At 34.1% G+C, this 18,766-nt stretch overlaps 3 protein-coding genes across 3 annotated transcripts; 2 read left to right on the plus strand and 1 right to left on the minus strand.

Annotated features, from left to right (window-relative positions):
* The first annotated feature begins 592 nt into the window (after positions 1 to 592).
* On the plus strand, positions 593 to 9,706 carry PIG-O (phosphatidylinositol glycan anchor biosynthesis class O). Its single transcript, XM_089705242.1, has 9 exons — positions 593 to 1,318; positions 1,407 to 1,536; positions 1,797 to 2,018; positions 2,427 to 2,677; positions 3,055 to 3,206; positions 5,508 to 6,532; positions 6,962 to 7,153; positions 8,043 to 8,179; positions 8,469 to 9,706. The coding sequence occupies exons 1-9, from the start codon at positions 785 to 787 to the stop codon at positions 8,640 to 8,642; spliced, it is 2,817 nt and encodes a 938-aa protein (XP_089561368.1). The 5' UTR covers positions 593 to 784; the 3' UTR covers positions 8,643 to 9,706.
* A 1,947-nt stretch (positions 9,707 to 11,653) lies between these two features.
* On the minus strand, positions 11,654 to 14,981 carry LOC149481588 (ATPase ASNA1 homolog). Its single transcript, XM_089705401.1, has 5 exons — positions 14,761 to 14,981; positions 14,570 to 14,675; positions 14,257 to 14,442; positions 13,597 to 13,734; positions 11,654 to 13,267 (listed from the first exon to the last, which is right to left on the minus strand). Exons 1-5 carry the CDS (start codon positions 14,877 to 14,879, stop codon positions 12,806 to 12,808), a joined length of 1,011 nt encoding a protein of 336 aa, XP_089561527.1. The 5' UTR covers positions 14,880 to 14,981; the 3' UTR covers positions 11,654 to 12,805.
* Positions 14,982 to 15,074: 93 nt separating this feature from the next.
* On the plus strand, positions 15,075 to 17,571 carry LOC149481589 (uncharacterized). Its single transcript, XM_089705400.1, has 2 exons — positions 15,075 to 15,699; positions 16,791 to 17,571. The coding sequence occupies exons 1-2, from the start codon at positions 15,223 to 15,225 to the stop codon at positions 17,523 to 17,525; spliced, it is 1,212 nt and encodes a 403-aa protein (XP_089561526.1). The 5' UTR covers positions 15,075 to 15,222; the 3' UTR covers positions 17,526 to 17,571.
* Positions 17,572 to 18,766: the final 1,195 nt, after the last annotated feature.

Raw genomic sequence — 18,766 nt, forward strand, 5'->3', positions numbered from 1 at the left:
AAGTTTCAACAAACTTGTCGGCGCCGATCAGCGCTTATAAGCGCATGTTCATATATTTTCCTGCGCGGGTTACCAGCGCTTATAAGCGCCGATAAGCGCTTATAAGTTTCAAGCTTTCTTTCTGAATACGCCCTTGGGATTGGGAAGGCCATAGACAAAAAAGAAGAAGAAGTGAACGTTTATTTCAGTGACTACGGTTATAATGTAGCAACTTGATGCTCTGTGCTGAGGAAAAATCACGGAAGAGATTGAGCAGTTCAAATGCTGGATCAGTCTTACCTGGATAACCAAACAGGACATATACAAAAGCAAAGCATTAAAATTTAAGATTATTGAGGTGGATAAATTTGGATAAAACGTTAACAAATGAGGAGGGAACCAAACACAATAAACATTTAAAATTAGTGGGGCGGGGAACATCAGGGGGAAGGAGATCCAAAAGTGAGGAATTTCGTTTAGGGCACTCAAAAAATATATGATCATTGTCACCTTCGGCTAAGCCACACTCGCTTAAGGACTTAAGGAGTTATCACGAACATGAGCATATTCCATTTTTCTATTGACTGTGGGTTGTGACAGTGACATTTGACAATCAGACGCGGTGTATTTTGACAGCCTTCTTCAATCCTCATTCCTCGCATTTAAATTAATTTTCCCGATCCCTGTTCTTTCTAATTGATTTAAGACTTTTCTATAATTTAATGAATATTTCTATATTATTTTATTCAAGAATAATTCTTTGACCAATGACCTCATACAAAAACAAGTATAGAATCAGCTAAAAATGAAAGAGAAATGGAATTGTATTTTGTATCTTCTCTGGTTCTCTTATTTAATTATTGCCGGGATATTAATGTTTGGGCACGGATTTCTACTATCACGAAAAACTCTTGATGATGTATCACAATGTGTGTCTTATGAAAAAATTGGTTGTGATGGGCAAGAAAGTTTAACCGCGCCAGTCGATTGTAAATCCGATGATTTTGAACTTTTTTTAAACAATCCTGGTGCGCCCTTAATATGTTCTTCATTGCGGAACAGAGTTGTGCTTATTTTAGTTGACTCGCTACGGTACGACTTCACAGAATACGATGAAAATCTAGAAAGCCCTTTGTATTATCAAAATCGCTTGCCTGTTATACACAAAACCCTAAAGAAATGGCCGGAAAGATCCAGGCTATACCGCTTTATGGCAGACCCACCTACAACTACATTTCAGAGAGTGAAGGCCCTTGTAACTGGGTCTCTTCCTACATTTGTTGATGCAAGTTCTAATTTTGCAGCATTAGAGCTTCATGAAGACAATATGATAGACCAGGTATGATTATCATTCTTTTTGTAGTGTGAGTTATCAAATATAAGAAAAATAATGCGTCTTTAAATTCTAATTTTCATTTTTTTATAAGGTGGTTAAAAGTAATGGTCATGCTGTACTTCTTGGTGATGATACATGGTCCAGGTTGCTGCCAGGACGCTGGCTTCGATCACATGCTATGTATTCATTTCATACTTGGGATTTGGATACTGTTGATACAGGTATAGTGTGTACTGTGTATTTATATTAGAACTTTTTAGTTAGTTATAGCAAATAGAAAGACGAAATTATTGAAAGGGAGATTTGAAAGCAGATTTAGTCCATAACAATGAAAATACCCACAACAACACAAGAAAAATTGCTTTAAAAAATACCTTAAATACCTTATAATATTTTTGATTTTTGTTGATCTTTATAAACTAAATATATTACCACAGATGATATAATACTAATATTACTATAAATGTTTCTCTTTTTGTAGAAGTTGATTCAAAAATCTATGATGAGTTAAAGCAAGATGACTGGACGCTTCTACTCGCACATTATTTGGGAGTAGACCATGCAGGTCACAGATATGGACCGAACCATCCAGAAATGACGAGAAAACTGAATGAAACAAATAATAGACTGGAGAAAATAATTGATGCACTGCCATCTGATGCTATTTTGTACGTCATTGGTGATCATGGAATGACTGAAACAGGTATTTTCTATTCATTTTGAACTAGAATTTGTAATTGGTTTAAGAATGAAGATAATATTTCAATTTAATATTTTTTTAAATCTAATTTAAGAACTCTCTCATAAAAAAAAATGACCAGTAACAGTAGTTCCAACCAATATGTAAAATAAAAAATTGTAACCATTGATTTTATACTGTTAAAATTGTGTGCAGAAACAAGAATATTTAAATTTTTATCATTTCAAAATTTCCAACTAATAATAAATAACAAATCTATTGCATGCTGACGAAGGCGCAGGTAATACCTCGTCCATTCTTAAATAATAAATGAATAAATTTATTTATTTCTTTCCAGAGAATGTACAGTTTTTTATTGTTAATTTTATTCCACAAATATCTAGCCATATTCTAACATAAAACATTATTCAGGTGATCACGGTGGAGGGACAAAAGCAGAGCGAACTGCAGCTTTATTTGCATATTACAAAGGTGGTTTTGCTGGCGAAGGCAGTGATATTGAAATTGGTAGAGAGATACAGCAAACTGACTTAGCTCCTACAGTCACTGCGGTTATAGGAAGTGTTCCCCCAGCTCCGTCTTTGGGCAATGTATTGATGCCGTTACTGCCTAAAATGTCGAAGACTAATACGTTGTTGCATTTGAGCAATAATTTGAAACAAGTGAGTATTGGAAAAAAAATTTTAATGTGCTAAAATTTAAATTCAACTGTGTTAACTTATGAGTTGGTAAAAAATACTTATTTCTTAAGTGGATCTGATGATTTGAGTTGTTAAGCAAGACAAGTGTGTGGTAATATTTAAATTGCTTTGATAATTTATTTTACATCGAGGAAACATAAACAATCTTTCTTTATTGTTGGAAAGTGTTTTTGTGTTTCAAAAATTGTGTGTAAAGTGTCGCTATATTTTATTATCAAAAAAAGGAAGTGTAGTAAGATATAGTTTGTTTGCCGAAACTAGAATGCATGACATTGTATGGAATGCCACAATAACTTATTTTTTATGTTTAAAAATTTTAAATTGTGTCCTTTTTTTAGATATCACAATATTTAGTGAGATATGGAGAAGAATCTCAGCAAGTGTCCCTAGATAGATTGGCTGAACTGATTAATTCTACAAGAGACCAGATAGAAAAAACATTTAATGTAAAGACAGAAGAAGATCTTAAAACTTATGTAGCTGATGTCAGGTAATATATAATTGATAATTTGAAATTTGATAAAATTTGATATCTCAGTATCTTTAAAATTTGAAGTGTATGTGAAAAACTGATTTATTTTTTATCTTATTAATCTAAAAATGACTTCTTCTGAGCATTGTTTATATTCAAAAGATTTGGAAGGTTTTATTTTTTAATTATGTTTGTATAGCTGATGATCATATAATATTACGAATTTGTAAGAAAAATTATTCTTTTAATTCTAAGTAAATTCTTATCTGATGATTTGAAAATATGTTGACGCAATTCATTGCAGTATAGTGATAAGAAAACTATGACGTCAATTGAATATGTACTACTTACAGTTTCATATATTATTGAATTAATTTTAGAAATTTGACCAATCGTTTTTTTACATCATAAAACTTTCGTCATTTCCGTCTTTTAGAGTTCCATATTTATTCGTTCTAATCTCATGCTAAAACATAATAGTTTCTATGATGAATATATACAGGGTTACTTGTAAAACACCAGCAACCTCTCAGGACAAGATAGCTAACATCATAAGTAACAACATTTGTTATACGACTTTTGGCATAACGCAATACATTATTTTTAAATGATTTTTTTTAAGTTTTTATTGTACTCTCCTAACATTTGTAAGTCTATGTTCTATTCATTATCGAAAGGACGACGCGACGCCTCCTTTCCCCTCTCGTTCGCTTCTTGTTTACGTAATTTTTGGGATGCGCGTAGAGTTTATAATATTCAAACGGAAAATTAAATGAATATTTTATATTTATTTTTGTATGAAAATAAAATCTAACAAATTATCAAAAGTCGTAGAACAAATGTTGTTACTTATGATGTTAGCTATCTTGTCCTACGAGGTTGCTGGTGTTTTAAAAGTAACCCTGTATATGTATATAGTTTACCTATGAAAGTAAAACAGTTTAATCTTAATGTTATTTAAAACTAGCTGCGCTTCGCGGCTCACGTGGCTCTGCGCCTGTTGGTCTTAGCGTAATGATATGCAGCTTTTAGCCTTCCTCAATAAATGGGCTATCTAACACCGAAAGAATTTTTCAAATCGGACCAATAGTTCCTGAGATTTGCATGTTCAAACAAACATACACTACGGCCAACGTAACTTGGCGGGCCTGAACTTCGCGCAGAAGGCTGCGCACGAACGTTTTTTAGGAACGAAATGGTGGCATGAGGCGGCGTGCGCGGGGCGGAGATCTAGGCTAGGGATTGACTCTATGTAAACACAATCATCCCTTTATTCGAACGAATATCGCAATCGATTTTTATCGATTTGAAATTTATTGATTTTTGTTTATATGAGATACTGAACGAAATAGCTTTACAAACTTATTGAATTTTGTCGTTAGTCAAAGAGATTTCGAGTTTAATAGCAAAAAAAAACTAATAACATTTTATTTTCATGGTTGTAAGACATAATTTAGTTAAATATCATTTATTTATAAACGACCACTACAATAAGGACTGATTGAGAATATTTGAAACCTATTATAAAATTAAATATAAATATATTTCACAATTCAATTTCAATCGATTTGAAAAAAAAATCGATTAATCAATATCCTCAGACACGCATAGTGGACATCCCTTTTTGTTTACGTCGTATAACTTCGTGCATATTCGGCAATTCTCGGTACGCAATTATGTATCTCAGTCACACGTTAACATTGGTGTCGTGTTCGTGTCGCTATCTCTGTCTTGAGTACAGGCAGTTACAAAAGTTTTCGTTGAGTTGATCGTTATTATTTGTTATTATTATATTGTTGAGTGTTAAGTTTAAATTTGTTCGTGTTTAAGTTTGTTTTAGTGTTAATTTGGAATATTCTACTTGGAATTTTGTATTATTCGGGAACAAAGATGCCACCAAAGCATAATATGGTTTTAAATCGCCAGGCGAGAAAAATAATATTCGATTTAACGCAGTATTTTAAAAAAGAAAAAGAAGAAGGCGTAAAAAATGTTGACAAAGTTTTTTTAAGAGTTGCTGAGTGAATCCTGAATTCATTAGGTTATTTTTATTGCTTTATGTCTCATAGCGTTTTGATATTTATTTTATTTGTACTTGGTCTCTGTATAAGGAAATTTTTATTCGAATTTCAGTTTAAAAGAAATAAATGCCTATAACACTTTTTTTTACGAGTGTACATGCGCAAAAGTTCGTAGAGGCTATGTTCAGGCCCGCCAAGTTACGTTGGTCGTATTGTACTCTTCAGCTTTATAATATTAGTATTAGTATAGATTAAACTCTATTTCCTACAACAAACTAACCCTTTTAAATTGTTTCAGGTCCCTAATAGACACAATAAGGAACGTATACAGAGAAGTGTGGGTTGAATTTGATTCGCTATCGATGTTAAGGGCTCTTCTTTTGCTCCTTTTAGCTATCTTTTTCAATTGGATCATAGCTGAAGGAATCCCAGTAGAACGAATTCCTCATGTATTTGCCAGTTCCTTTGTCCCTACTGGTATAATATCCAATGCAGTGTGCATATCATTGGTGTACACTGGATATTATTTCGAATTATATGAAGATTTGGAAAGTGCAATTATTCTGACGACTGGATTAGTATCAGGGGCAATAACTTGTACGTTAGCTATACTCCATTGGGATGGGATTACTCAGAAATGGTACGAAGGTCGTACGCAGTTTTACGAGCGATTCGCACGCTCTGCTTTATTCGCATCTGCAGCTGTTTTAGCATCTAACAGCTATATAATAGAAGAAGGTTCGGTACTATCGTACTTGTCTTTGAGCGTTTTGGGCGTAATTGCCTGGAACATTAGTAATTTGAAGGCGTTAGGTTTATGGGCGGGGTGTGGGGTAGTTTTAGCTTTATCTAGGTCGTATAGAGGTTGTAGGGAGGAACAAGGGGATTGTTGGACGTCCGGGGGTAATTTGCCAACTGGGCAAGCTTCTAGGGCAGCGTTGGTAATAGCGTTAGGTTCGGTAGCGGCGGTTGTAGCGGTTGCTAGGCGACACGTGGCTTGGCGGGGATATGGAATAGTTATAGCGGGTATTTTTACGTGTGCTCATTGGGCGGTGGGTTGGGGGTCACTTGGGTCACCGACTCGTTCTAGACTATTGGCAAGAGTGGCTTGGCTGTTCATTGTGACTATGTTTGGACTTCTTTTGAAGAAAGATCGCAATGGTCCGACGGTTCCTTTAGTAGTGGTTGGATTGCTATTTTACTTGGCGAACTGTTTGGTGCTTGGCGCCTCGTATGCGCCGGCGGCTGCTTTCGCGTTGTTGACGGGATTTTTGGTTCTGAACATCGTCGCTTTGATGAAGATTGAAGGATCTACGAAATATTGTAAGTATATTGAAATTCCTAATGTTTAGGTTTTTATGTGATTTAATTTATAAGCCCGCGTTTCCATCGGCAAGAAAACTTCCGCAAGAAATGTCCGACAGTCTGTCTGACAGCAGCTTGCAAGTCCAATTCCGCGTTTCCACCTGCAAGTAGATTGGCAAGCTGCTGTCAGACAGACTATCTGACATTTCTTGCGGAAGTTTTCTTGCAGATGGAAACGCGGCCTTACTTTGAAACCTCTAGAATATGCAACTAAATAAAGTGCTCGAAATATAGGTATTTAAAGACTGATAATTTTAATTCCAAATATTATATTTCTCCAATTACATGCAATTTTAAAGTATATATGTATAGTGTAAATTTAAAACTTTCTGTCATAATATTTCTTTCCAATTCAAATGTTGTCAAAAACTAAATTGTATTTTGCAGCACTATCCTCCAGGTGCAGTTCAAGCCTAGCCTGTATATGGGCATTACTAGCGTCCTACCACTTCTATGGGGCTGGTCATCATCCCACGTTGAGCAATATTCGTTGGACGGCTGTCTTTCACGCTGGTGACCCTAATTACCTGCCGTTTGGACATGCTATATCGTTTGTGTTGATGACTGTCAGTTTGTTTGGTGAGTTGAAGGGATTGTAATATGGAGGTTGAATTTTTAAGATTTTTTTTTTAATATGAAATTATTTTTTTTTTGAATTTTTTGGGACTTGCTTGGATTACAGCAGAATATATAAGAATCTATATTATCTGTACTTACCTAACATCTTCGTAATTCTACATTCTGTAAATTAAACAATTTGAATTTGAATACATCTTGATTAGGTACATGTTAGTTATCATTGGAAGGATTTATTTTAATTTCGCTTTTAATTAAAGTTTGTTTAATAAATTAACTCAATTGTAAAATCGTAAAAATAATTTGGGTCTAACACATTTTTCATATTATTAAGAAGTAAAAGAAACATTAAGGTTAATATTTTTCAATGCAAAGTTACAAGGGTATCGCAATAATTCTGAGCTAACAACATACATCAAACAGAATTTCATACTTTCTTATCTTACTACTTGCGTTTAAAGCAAAATCTCAGTCCTATTTTTTAATTATTTACTTAAACTTACTGTGACACTATTAGATAAGGCTTATCTTGATCAAATACCTACATTGAAAATAAAGTATGGTTACTGAATTCCTTGGGTTGTAACTTGTAGTAAAATAGGACAGATCATAATAGGCATTAATATATTATGAGTATGAAATATGGTTTTTCGAATATTGTCTGCCCGACATTCTAACCGCAAGAATGAAAATTAGATCTTCTAAAAATTGGAATAGGAAGAGATACTCGAATTTATGTTAAAAATATTCCAAGATAAATCCAATAAATCAGTCATTAAAACAGTTAAGAAGTTCTTGAGTTAAAAGTGGCGTAACGACGTTAGTTAAACCACTTACACACTTTAATATTATGATAGAATGTAATTAAAAACTTCCAATACGACTTTCCCAGGTATGCCAATGATGTACGGTGCGACGGTGCCGTTATTAGCCCTTTGGGGACGCAATGGCACTTCGATGGGCCCTCGCTCGCAATTGGCGGCTGTTTTCACGCTTTGCCTAAAGTTTTCACTTTGTTTTGCTGTCAGGGTAAGTTATTGCAGAATGAGGTCCAAGTTTATGTGTAGAATTTTCGTCAATGAAGTAACTTCGTTAAAATTTTGAATTCTCTCAGCAGCATATTATGTACGATTCCATAAAGACATGATTCTAATTTTTAATGAATAAATCATTTTATATTTCTCAATTATCCTCTGTGGTTTCATAAATCTAGTCTACCTATTATCACTTATGTAAATTAATTGCCGATAAATGATTCAAACAAAATTACTTTATTTCACACAAAAACATTATTTTCAATTTTTTTTACATTTTGCAGGTATTCGCATGCGCACTATCAGCCACGATCCACTGCCGGCACCTAATGATATGGGGCGTGTTCACACCGAAACTAATTTTCGAAGCCGGTGCCTGCGCATCGGCACTTTTCGGCACTTTACTCGGCGCGGCACTTACCGCGTGGCACTTGCCAGCACATAACAGAAACAGTTGACAAAAACGAAACAATGCTTGATAGACTGATTTTTTTTTGATAATGCAATAATTAGGTTGATGTGCTAAATAAATTGTGCAAGTGGTTTGCCAGGTAGGAGACTGTGCAGTTTTTGAGTTATCTGTGGATTTTTTTTACTTTTTAAAATTTTTTGTGGATACAAATGCAACAAAATAAGAATCGATCCAGCCGTGCTCAGGTTGTTACTTGTAAAAGAATGATATCCTAAAAGAAAAGTGCAAGATTATCATCGTCTTTTCCTAATAAAATCCTTCATATTAAAAATGTGAGTCACTAAATATTTAAACAAACGTGTTTTATACAAATTTATCTGAAAATTTTATGCGGCCCTCATGGACGTATAAAAAAAGACGGACGCCGTATTACGAACAAACAACGTGAAGCCACCATAGTAAGCTAGCGATCGTGTAAAGACAATAAACACGCACACACTCTCACCATAGTAAGCTAGTCGGCCGCCATTAGGTCGTGAACTACCGACTGATTAACTGCGTCACTGTTTCACAAAAAATATTTAAAATGCCGTCTTGCGTGGTTAAATGGTGTCGCAACAGTACAATTTTAAATAACAAAACACAAGGGATTACATTCCACAGGGAAGCAAGTTATTTCTTTTATGTTTTAATGACAAAATTATTACGGCAAAATTTATAGAAAAAAATACTTACAGCCGCCATTGTCATCAGGACAGCTGTTGCCATGGCAACATGGCACACACACATGGATGTTTCGCCGCCATTACTAGGTTTCACTCAGTGTTTAGGCGATATACCGTCCGTCTTTGTTTATACGTCCATGGCGGCCCTAATAAAAAAAAAAATGTTTCATAGATGATATTCATAGTTAGGAGATGTTACCATTAAAAAGTAACAAAGTGACTTTTGTTACAGGACAAGAACAAAATATATTCACCGTTTGTTTTCATTGCGAAAGAAGCAATATTATTATCTTTTTACTACGATTTACACAACCTGTGGCTGTATTGTATTAATAATAATTAATATTTACATTTGAACTTTCATAGAGCAAATGTGTGAGATTATTGCTTAGGCAATCCTCACACTGCCCCGCATCACGCTGTATGTTGCATGTCGTCGGCGTAGACGTCGTCGACGTCGGCGTAGGTGCGTTTGTAGATTCACGCACGGCGGCTCTCATTTATTCGCCGTTCTCTGTGGTGGTCGTACAATACTGAGCATCACGACGCGCGGCACTGCGGGATTCGGTGTGCCATACCTTGCGTCTCGCCCCGCACCTACGCGCGGGGATGCATGTTTCTCCGCGTGTATGCGCGTGATCCGCATGTACGCGCGTGGTTGCATTTTCAGTGTGTTGGACTGTGCGTGTTTTCTATACAAACGGAGATACTTACAAGTAACGTTAAACACGCAGTCACGCAACATGCAGCGTGGTGCGTGGCAGTGTGATAATCGCCTTAATTATTTTTATGGAATGTTAATATTTGAGTGAACTGAGTGATGTCTAGATTTAATACAAACGATTTTTCGAAACCAGTTAAGACATATTTTTTTTAAATTTTTGTTTGTTTAATTGTTTAAAGAGGTATCTAATATGATTTGTTTAAAAATATAAAAGTGAACCAAATATTTTTGTCGCGAATGCTAAAAGAAGATAATCTTTAGTGTATGTTCCAAAAAATCCCAGTGTTATTTTTTATCTATAACCTAGTAGATTAGTTATCGGTTTCTTGGCATTTCTTGTGCATTTAGAGCATGCCGCGTATTTTTATTATTATAATATTATGTTAACAATACATAGTTAATATTTACTTAGCAAGGTTTGTGACTCCAAATGTAAAAGAATTATGAAAATGAATGGTGGAACAGAATTGTAAGTTTATTACACGCTTAATAATGTTATTAGCCCGGTTAATATGTAGAAGCCCTCCTTGGCTAACATCGACACTATACAAAAAAAAAATGTTGAGTGACAGAGATGCGAGATATATTTTGCATATATCTATCCTTTTCACTCGTTTAATGAAATACTATGCTTGTAATAAAGGTCCATTTGTAATCATTGAGATATACATATATGGAGACGACACCGCCTACATCACTTATGTTCCGCTCAACATACGCCACATGACGTATGTTGAGCGGTTTTTTTTAATGGTTTTAAAGTGAAACGCATCAAATATGCCTTCGTGTGTGTTATGATATTGCACAAATAATACATATATAATACGGAAATGTGCAAAGGAATAACTTTAATCGGTAAGAACCTAACTAGATAATAATTTTTAAAACTTAGTTAGAGCAAAAAAATGGCGCACAGATTTTGTTCGTGGTGTCTCCTCCATACGTATAGTAATATTATCTCAATGTTTGTAATATTCTACATAATATTAAATTGTACCTTCCTCAAAAATATTTAAAAATTATTGTTATAATCATATACAAGTTGCAGATTTATGAAATGGCACCAGCCACCAAGCAGGTATTTCAACGCGTTTTAATAACAATATATAAAATAATGTTTACTTTCAGTATTGTAATGTTTTATACAAAAGACATGACCAAATCAAACGAAAATTGTGAGTAATTTTAAATAGCATAATAGTTATATTGTAGTTTTCAAAACGTCCTTGTTATAAGTATTATTTTATTTATTTTTTACAATAATTGTTATAAGTAACTAGATTTCTTACACAGATCAATATTTTGCTTTTCAATACAAATTTCTAGTCTTATTTAAAGAGCAATTCAAATGTTTGTAAAAATATGATTTATGTGCTATGTATAAAATAAATATCACTGCCGTATTGCAAGCTATAAATTAGTTGTTGTTTTACAATGAAATAATGTTGTTAATTTTATAGTTTTTGAAATTTAGAATATATAAATAAATTAACATGAAAATTGTTTTAATTTAAATAAACCCATGTTTGATAAAATGTTTCTCTATAGACAAAACATGTTAGGAAAAAAAATTGTGTTAAAAAAGTGTTAGTGGAAAATAAAACAAACTTATAACAATTATAATTTATTTCAGTATGTATACAAAGTCTTTTAATACATATATTACACTTTGATATTCTCCTAATTTATACTAGCAGAGACACCTGATATACATTTTACATTATTAGGTCAATGTTATACACACTAAAGAACATCACATATTGTTAATCTTTCACCTCAATTAAATAATTTAAAATATACTTAATAAAAAAATTAAGAAGTCTTGGATCGAATTGAATTGGCTCCGATAAAAGCGGCACAAATCATGTTGCGCTTGAACCAATAGCAGGGGGGTTTCACTCCGTAGTTTAGGTATGTTTCGCGCCGTTGCAGTTGCCGACTGAGTTGGCAGTCGAGCGCGGGTTGCCTAGCGCCTATGATAATTCGGCGGCGAGTACCAACCCTGAGCTCGCGCGCATCGATTCGGCGCCGCGCAATAGAATATGAGCGCTCATGGCCCACCGTAAGTTTCAATTTCGCTTGCAAGCAAGTGCCACTTTCAAGAGTATGCAATTATTTATGCCTAAAGTTGACTTTTATTAGGGAGTGAACCTTCTGTACGTACTATTATATATTCTGTGCCAATAGTTCTTCGTTATTTGTATATTAACAAAACGAATCAAGTTCTATAGTTATATTGCATTTTAAAATCTGAAACCTTATTCCTGCTTTCAACAAAAAATGGAATTTTGCAAGTACTGCAAAACGATTAGCCTATATTCTTATAAACATAAGAAAAATGCTTGTCATGAATGAATTTTATGATAAAGTTCATGACTCATGTAGTTTTTACTCATGAATAAAAATGTATGATAGTATAGTATTGATAATTCTATAAATCCTATAGCTTTATAACTACATGTTATAAAAATATATCTGATAGTATAATTTATTATCTTTACAAATGGCAGTGCTGCGGCACGTAAATCTTTTGTAGGCTTTTAAAATTAATATTATAGCCAGTGTATATCATTTTCTTCAGATACATTTTTTTCATTAAATATAGATTTTATGCAATAACATCTGCCCTATATTAAAAAATGAAAAGGAAGTACTAAATAGTAATTATTTATTATGTAATATACTTAATTGATTTGTTAAATTTCTTTGTAGTAATTCAAATTCATAATCATTTTTATTCATAAGTACAACTCAACACTTCTATGACGTCGCGGGTGGTGGTGGTACATATGGTTTGAGCAAAAATTCAGAAAACGAGTTCACAGCCGACGCACCTCGCACTTCCTTATCTAGCAGAGGTAATTTGGTCACATGGAAGTCTTCATACAAGTCTGCAATTTGTTCTAGATACTTCTCTTGGACTTTATGCCTCGCGGCGCATAACTCACAAGGAGCTGACGTTTTCATCAACAACTGGTTGACTATAATGTTATGTGTGTCTATTCCACACCTCGTCAGTTCTTGTACGAGCCTCTCAGTTTCGTATAGCGAGAGGAATTCTGCAATACAAACACAAACAAATGTCGTCTGATTGGGATCTTTGAACTGTGTGTTCACTTGACGAATGACTGACAACATTTCATCCATTTTATTACTAAACATGTCCGAGTTGAAGTCGGCGAGGCCGAAGAGTGAAGCGATTTGGTTTATGAATGGTGCGACCTGTGTAAGAAAATATAATTACTGGTACCAAGTATTTGTTTTTTAGAAGAAATAATATAAAGAAAATGTACAGATGTTGAAAGATATCATGGAGTTATGGATTTGTTAAATTTGTGTGGTTTTAGATATTTACAATTCGAATTTTCAGAGCAATGTGCTTGTGTTCACTTTTGGGTCATTCCGCCTCCCAGTAAATAATGTGCTTGTAATACAACATATTATCAGCTAAAGTTTCAAGCAATATACTAAAATGATAAATATGATAAATACAACAAAATTATAAAGTGTTCAATAAACTATAAACAATGTTTGATTAACAATAAACTTACCTTAGATTTCAAGCGCATCAGTTTACCAAGTCCCTTCTCTACAACCTGCGGAAATGAGAGCAAACGCAAAGTGTGCCCAGTGGGGGCTGTGTCAAACACCACTGCACTGAAATTCATGCCTTTCACTAGTTTCATTACCTGAGAAATTATTAGAAAAACATTTTTTAACTATACTTGAAGTCAGTTAAAAAAAACTTGCACTTGCTGACTTTTAGACAATTGTAACAATATTTCATTAATGTTATCTTGAAATGTATAGGAAAATAATATTTTGTAAATCATGGTGTTAATTGGTGATTTGAAATATTTGTTGTGGAATTAAGTGAAGGTAATAGTCAAGAAACAATATTCAGTTAATAATCAACAAATATTTAACTTGGAACACATTACAAATTGCAATTGTATAAACTTAACTAGCAAGATTTACAACATTAATTAAATTATGTATGTATTAGCCTGTTATTTCCATTTCAGAGCATTATGTTTTCAAACATTTTATATCCAATTAGATTACATTTATACTAAGAAAATGTTATCAAAATTTGTAATGTACTATTATGCTTATTCTCAGAACAACAATAATCAGCAATCCATAAAAAATAACCTCAGAACTATGTACCATAAAGGCTTATACTATTTACTTATTAAGATCAAATATACCTCTGCGTAACTCATAGCCTCATCAATACCAGGGAAAGCACCAACAATCTCCTGCATCACACCTTTACCGAGTCTCATGGCTTCAGCCTCTCCCTCAAAGTATTCTTCTGGTAACTCTGTTAGTCCAACATTAGGATCTATTTCCATAGCAAATAAATTGTCAAAACCTTTCACTTTGGTTGGCACCTGCAATATAAACATTTATCAATCAATATATTCTTATTGGGGAAAAATGAGAAATAATCGTCATAATTACGCCATCTTTTATATTTGTTGTAGCAAAAAATAAATGAGCGTAAATACAATTATTTACCTTCGAAAATTTTTGATCAAATGCATCTGAAATATTGTGTGCAGGGTCTGTAGATATAATTAATACAGACTCCCGCACTTTCGAAAGCTGAACAGCCAAACTGCAACTGAAATTATTAATAATATCTTAGTACGTAACTAAACGTTGACGTGATTTATTAAAAGAGTGCGTGTTTAATTAAAATTTCTCACCTGCATGTTGTTTTTCCAACACCACCCTTACCACCAACAAAAATCCAACGTAATGATTTCTGTTCTACTACATTCTTTAGAGAAGGCTCCAAAGGCTCAAAATCAACATTGTCACCCATACTTGAAATAATTTTCTGTATCTTTTTGTAAAAGCCGAGAAGAAAATTAAAATCTTGAACGATATTACAAAAGTAGGTGAACAATCAATGAAAAGTCAAATTTGAAGTAGACATGGGTAGGTAATGCGTGTAATAGTACAAAAGTAATATCACTTTGACACGTAATGCAACATCACGCATTACGCATCAGTTATGCAGCCTGTAGACGTTCAAATAATTTGTCAAATTTTACGTGTTTGGCAAATTATTTGACAGTCTGCGGATATGTTTGACGTGTTTGTCAAGCAAACTACGTGTTTGGCTGTTTATTTGAAAGATTTGATTGACGACATGCTTGTCAAACATGTTTGAAGGTGTACGGTCATGTTTGTCAAACAAACTCGCCATTTTCGTGCGACCGCCGCTGAGACAGGTTGTACGTTCGTCTAAGGTTATATTCGTATACAACAAAATCAAAATGGCTGACTTGAGTGACAAGGAGTATCAACTGTACTTTATATCTTTATTTAGAGATTCACCACAACTGTGGAAAGTAAAATCCAACGAATATAAGGATAAACATAAAAGAGACCTGGCTTTAAAGAAAATGGTGCAAGTATTAAAAGTTTGTCGTCCACAAATTACCGAAGAGGATGTAAAAAAGAAAATAAATATCCTGCGTACGACTTTTAATCGGGAAAATAAAAAAATTAAAAAGTCTAGGGTTTCTGGGTCGTCCACAGATGATCTATATGTGCCTAGCCTATGGTATTTTAAGGAATTGCAGTTTTTAGAGGATCAGATGGAACCGGAATCAGGAATTGACACAACTGTAAGCGAGGTAAGCAGTGTTATTTTTTAATAAGTGCTTAAGTGCTCATTGAGTAGGTACTAGACTAAAAATAAAATAAAAACTTTGTTTTTACTTAGTTTAATATATTAAAATTAAGTAGTATACATATAAAATTTTCATAATCAACACAAATCATTGCAAGCACTTGTCTTGCCATGGCACTGCTCCAACTGTATTAAAGTACTGGCAAAAATCGTCTCGAACTTGTTTTGCTTGCAGTGCAGAATTTCCTGCTCGACTTCGTTCAATGCTTAGCAATTGGTTTGGGTCATTTCTCCATGTGCCTGGTGTTATAGTACCACTAGCACAATCTTCGACATCTACATCTCCATGACGAATGTATTGCTTCTGTTTCACGAGCAAATTGTGCAAATGACAACATGCCATCACTATAGTTTTTGCTTTATTGGGTGAAAGGTTAATAGGTTTTTTAAAAATCTTGAACCGTGATACAAGAATCCCAAATACATTTTCCACTATACGACGCGCACGAGATAAGCGGTAGTTAAATCGTCTTCGGTCGTCATTGAGAATATTCTTGTGATATGGTTTCATAAAATTTGGGAGCAGCTGAAACGCCTCATCCCCTACGAAAACAAAAGGCATTTTTTTTTCTGAATTTGGTAATTTTTCAGGCGGTGGAATTTGCAGTTGCTTCTTTTCAAACAGATCCCAAAATTTTGTATTTTTAATCACTCCTCCATCAGATACTCTTCCATTAGTTCCAACATCAACCATTATAAATTCATAGTTTGCGTTAGCTATGGCCATTAGCACTATGCTAAATGTTCCTTTGTAATTGTAGTATAAAGAACCGGAATCCTGAGGCTTTTCAATTAACACATGTTTCCCATCCACTGCTCCAATACAATTGAAAAAATTCCATCTATTGCCAAATGCGTTGGCTAGTTTTTTCCAATCATTTTCTGTTTTGGGTAGCTGTAACAAAAAAAAACACACACATGAAAAATGATAATTATTATAATATACCTATTCATTAACATTTTAATGTAACACAATTTTGACTACACAGTAATTTTTATTATTTTATATTACTCATAATTTAATTTTTGTTTCAGGAATCATCAGCACAACCAGAATCTGCTACACAGTCAGATATTTTAACACAAACAGGGACTGCTACACAATCAGGGACTTCTACACAATCAGGGACTTCTACACTACCAGGGACATCACAACAATCGACAGCACCACCAGCATCAAAAAAAAAGAGAAATGATTTGCAAACTGAGTTGATGTTGTTAGCTAAGGCACATTTTAAAACACCAGAGAGTGAATTTCAAATAATGGCGAAAAACTGGGCTTTTAAATTACAACGTATGTCAAGAGAGCAACAAAGACTTGCCGAGAAATTTATAAACGACATACTGTTTGAAGGTGAAAATGGCAATCTTAATAGAAATTCTGTGATGATAAATGCTGCTCCAGCTTCCCTTACCTGGTCCTCCAATTCTTCACCTATACCACCTACGCCATCACCCAAACCCTCTATAACATCAACCATAACTCGCACACAACCACTTAAACTACAATCGCTATCAACCATACCATTACCACATACGCAATCAGCCATACCACACACACCACCAGCCATACCACACACACTGCCACCTTCATTACACTCGTCGTCATCATCCGTGCAGCTGCCGGTACAATCATATTCATTATCTATTCCTTCTCCCATGCCAAATGTGCCTGATGAAATTGTGGAAACAACTGAAGATGTAATAAATACTTCGGACGCAGAAACTGATACTGCAACAAGCTTTTTGCAATCTTTTTATGCTCTTTAATTATAATGTGTAATGAAACTGTATGCATGTTGATTATAATAATAAAACTTACCATTATATTTCTTTTTAATACTTCATTTATAGCTTCACATGTTTCCATGACAATGTCACTCAGAGTGCGAGGTGCAATGCAGGACTGAAATTTTAAATCTTCAAAATCGGCTCCAGTTGCTAGAAATCTTAGAGTTATTGATAGCCTTTGAGAAGCTGGAATAGATTTTCGCATCACGGTATCTTTTTTTCCAATCAGAGGACTAACTAACGCTAGCAAGTTGTTGAAAGTTTTATCGTTCATTCTAAGAAAGTTACGGTAGTCTTCTGGTTCTGTGCGCAATATCACATTCAATAAATTTTCATGAGTAAATCTATCTCTTAGTTTTAACCATTCTCGTGTCCAACGTCTTTTTTTCTTCTTTTTTATACACATCGCCAAAGTCAATGCAAGAAATGCTTTGTCAACGTTACTCATCGGAGCGTGATTTCACGGCGAAAACTGCTTTGAAACTGTCCTGTTTGTTTGACAAACTTGTTGTTGTGTGTGCGCTGATATTTGATGAAAACGTACAAACAAAACGTAAAGTTTGACAAACATGTTTGAACGTCTACAGGCTGCTTTACAAACATCACTCATCACTTCGGCAACGTTCAGTCAGCGTCGTTTTAGTGGCCAAGTATGAAGGAAAATCAAGTACATTTTTTAAATATTTACTTAAATTGTAATTTTACGATATGTAATAAGTATTGCAGTTATTATTGCTATTTTTCAATATGATCTGTAATACTTCACATATCACCTTAAACATTACTCGGTCATCATTTCATTAAAAATCGATCGGGTAATGTGTGATGTTACGGAGTAATATCACTTCCGTGGAAGAGATGCGTGATGTTGCATTACTATTTGACGTACTGTTTTGCGCATGTCTAATTTGAAGAGTCAAATTGACTGATGAGTTTACTTATTGCATAGATAATTTATTTCCAAGAATTGTCTGATCACAGATAACCGCTCTATCGCATGAGACGTGTTTTGTGAACAAGTTATCGTGGCTTTGATTTAATTTAAATTTCTTTCAAGCAATGTATAAAAATTGAGAAAAATAAGTTTTCAGTAGCAGAAGATGTTCTAGCATTTCAAGATCCACAAACCGTGCACAAACCATTGAGTTACTATGTACTACGTACTAGAGAGGCCATCGCTACTACACTATTTGTAACACTTGTTAGAGTCAATCGTCTTA

The sequence above is a fragment of the Colias philodice genome, chromosome 16, assembly GCF_061535455.1.
Source record: "Colias philodice isolate Cphi_HAF_F1 chromosome 16, ilColPhil1 Martin Lab GWU primary, whole genome shotgun sequence".
Taxonomy (NCBI): domain Eukaryota; kingdom Metazoa; phylum Arthropoda; class Insecta; order Lepidoptera; family Pieridae; genus Colias; species Colias philodice.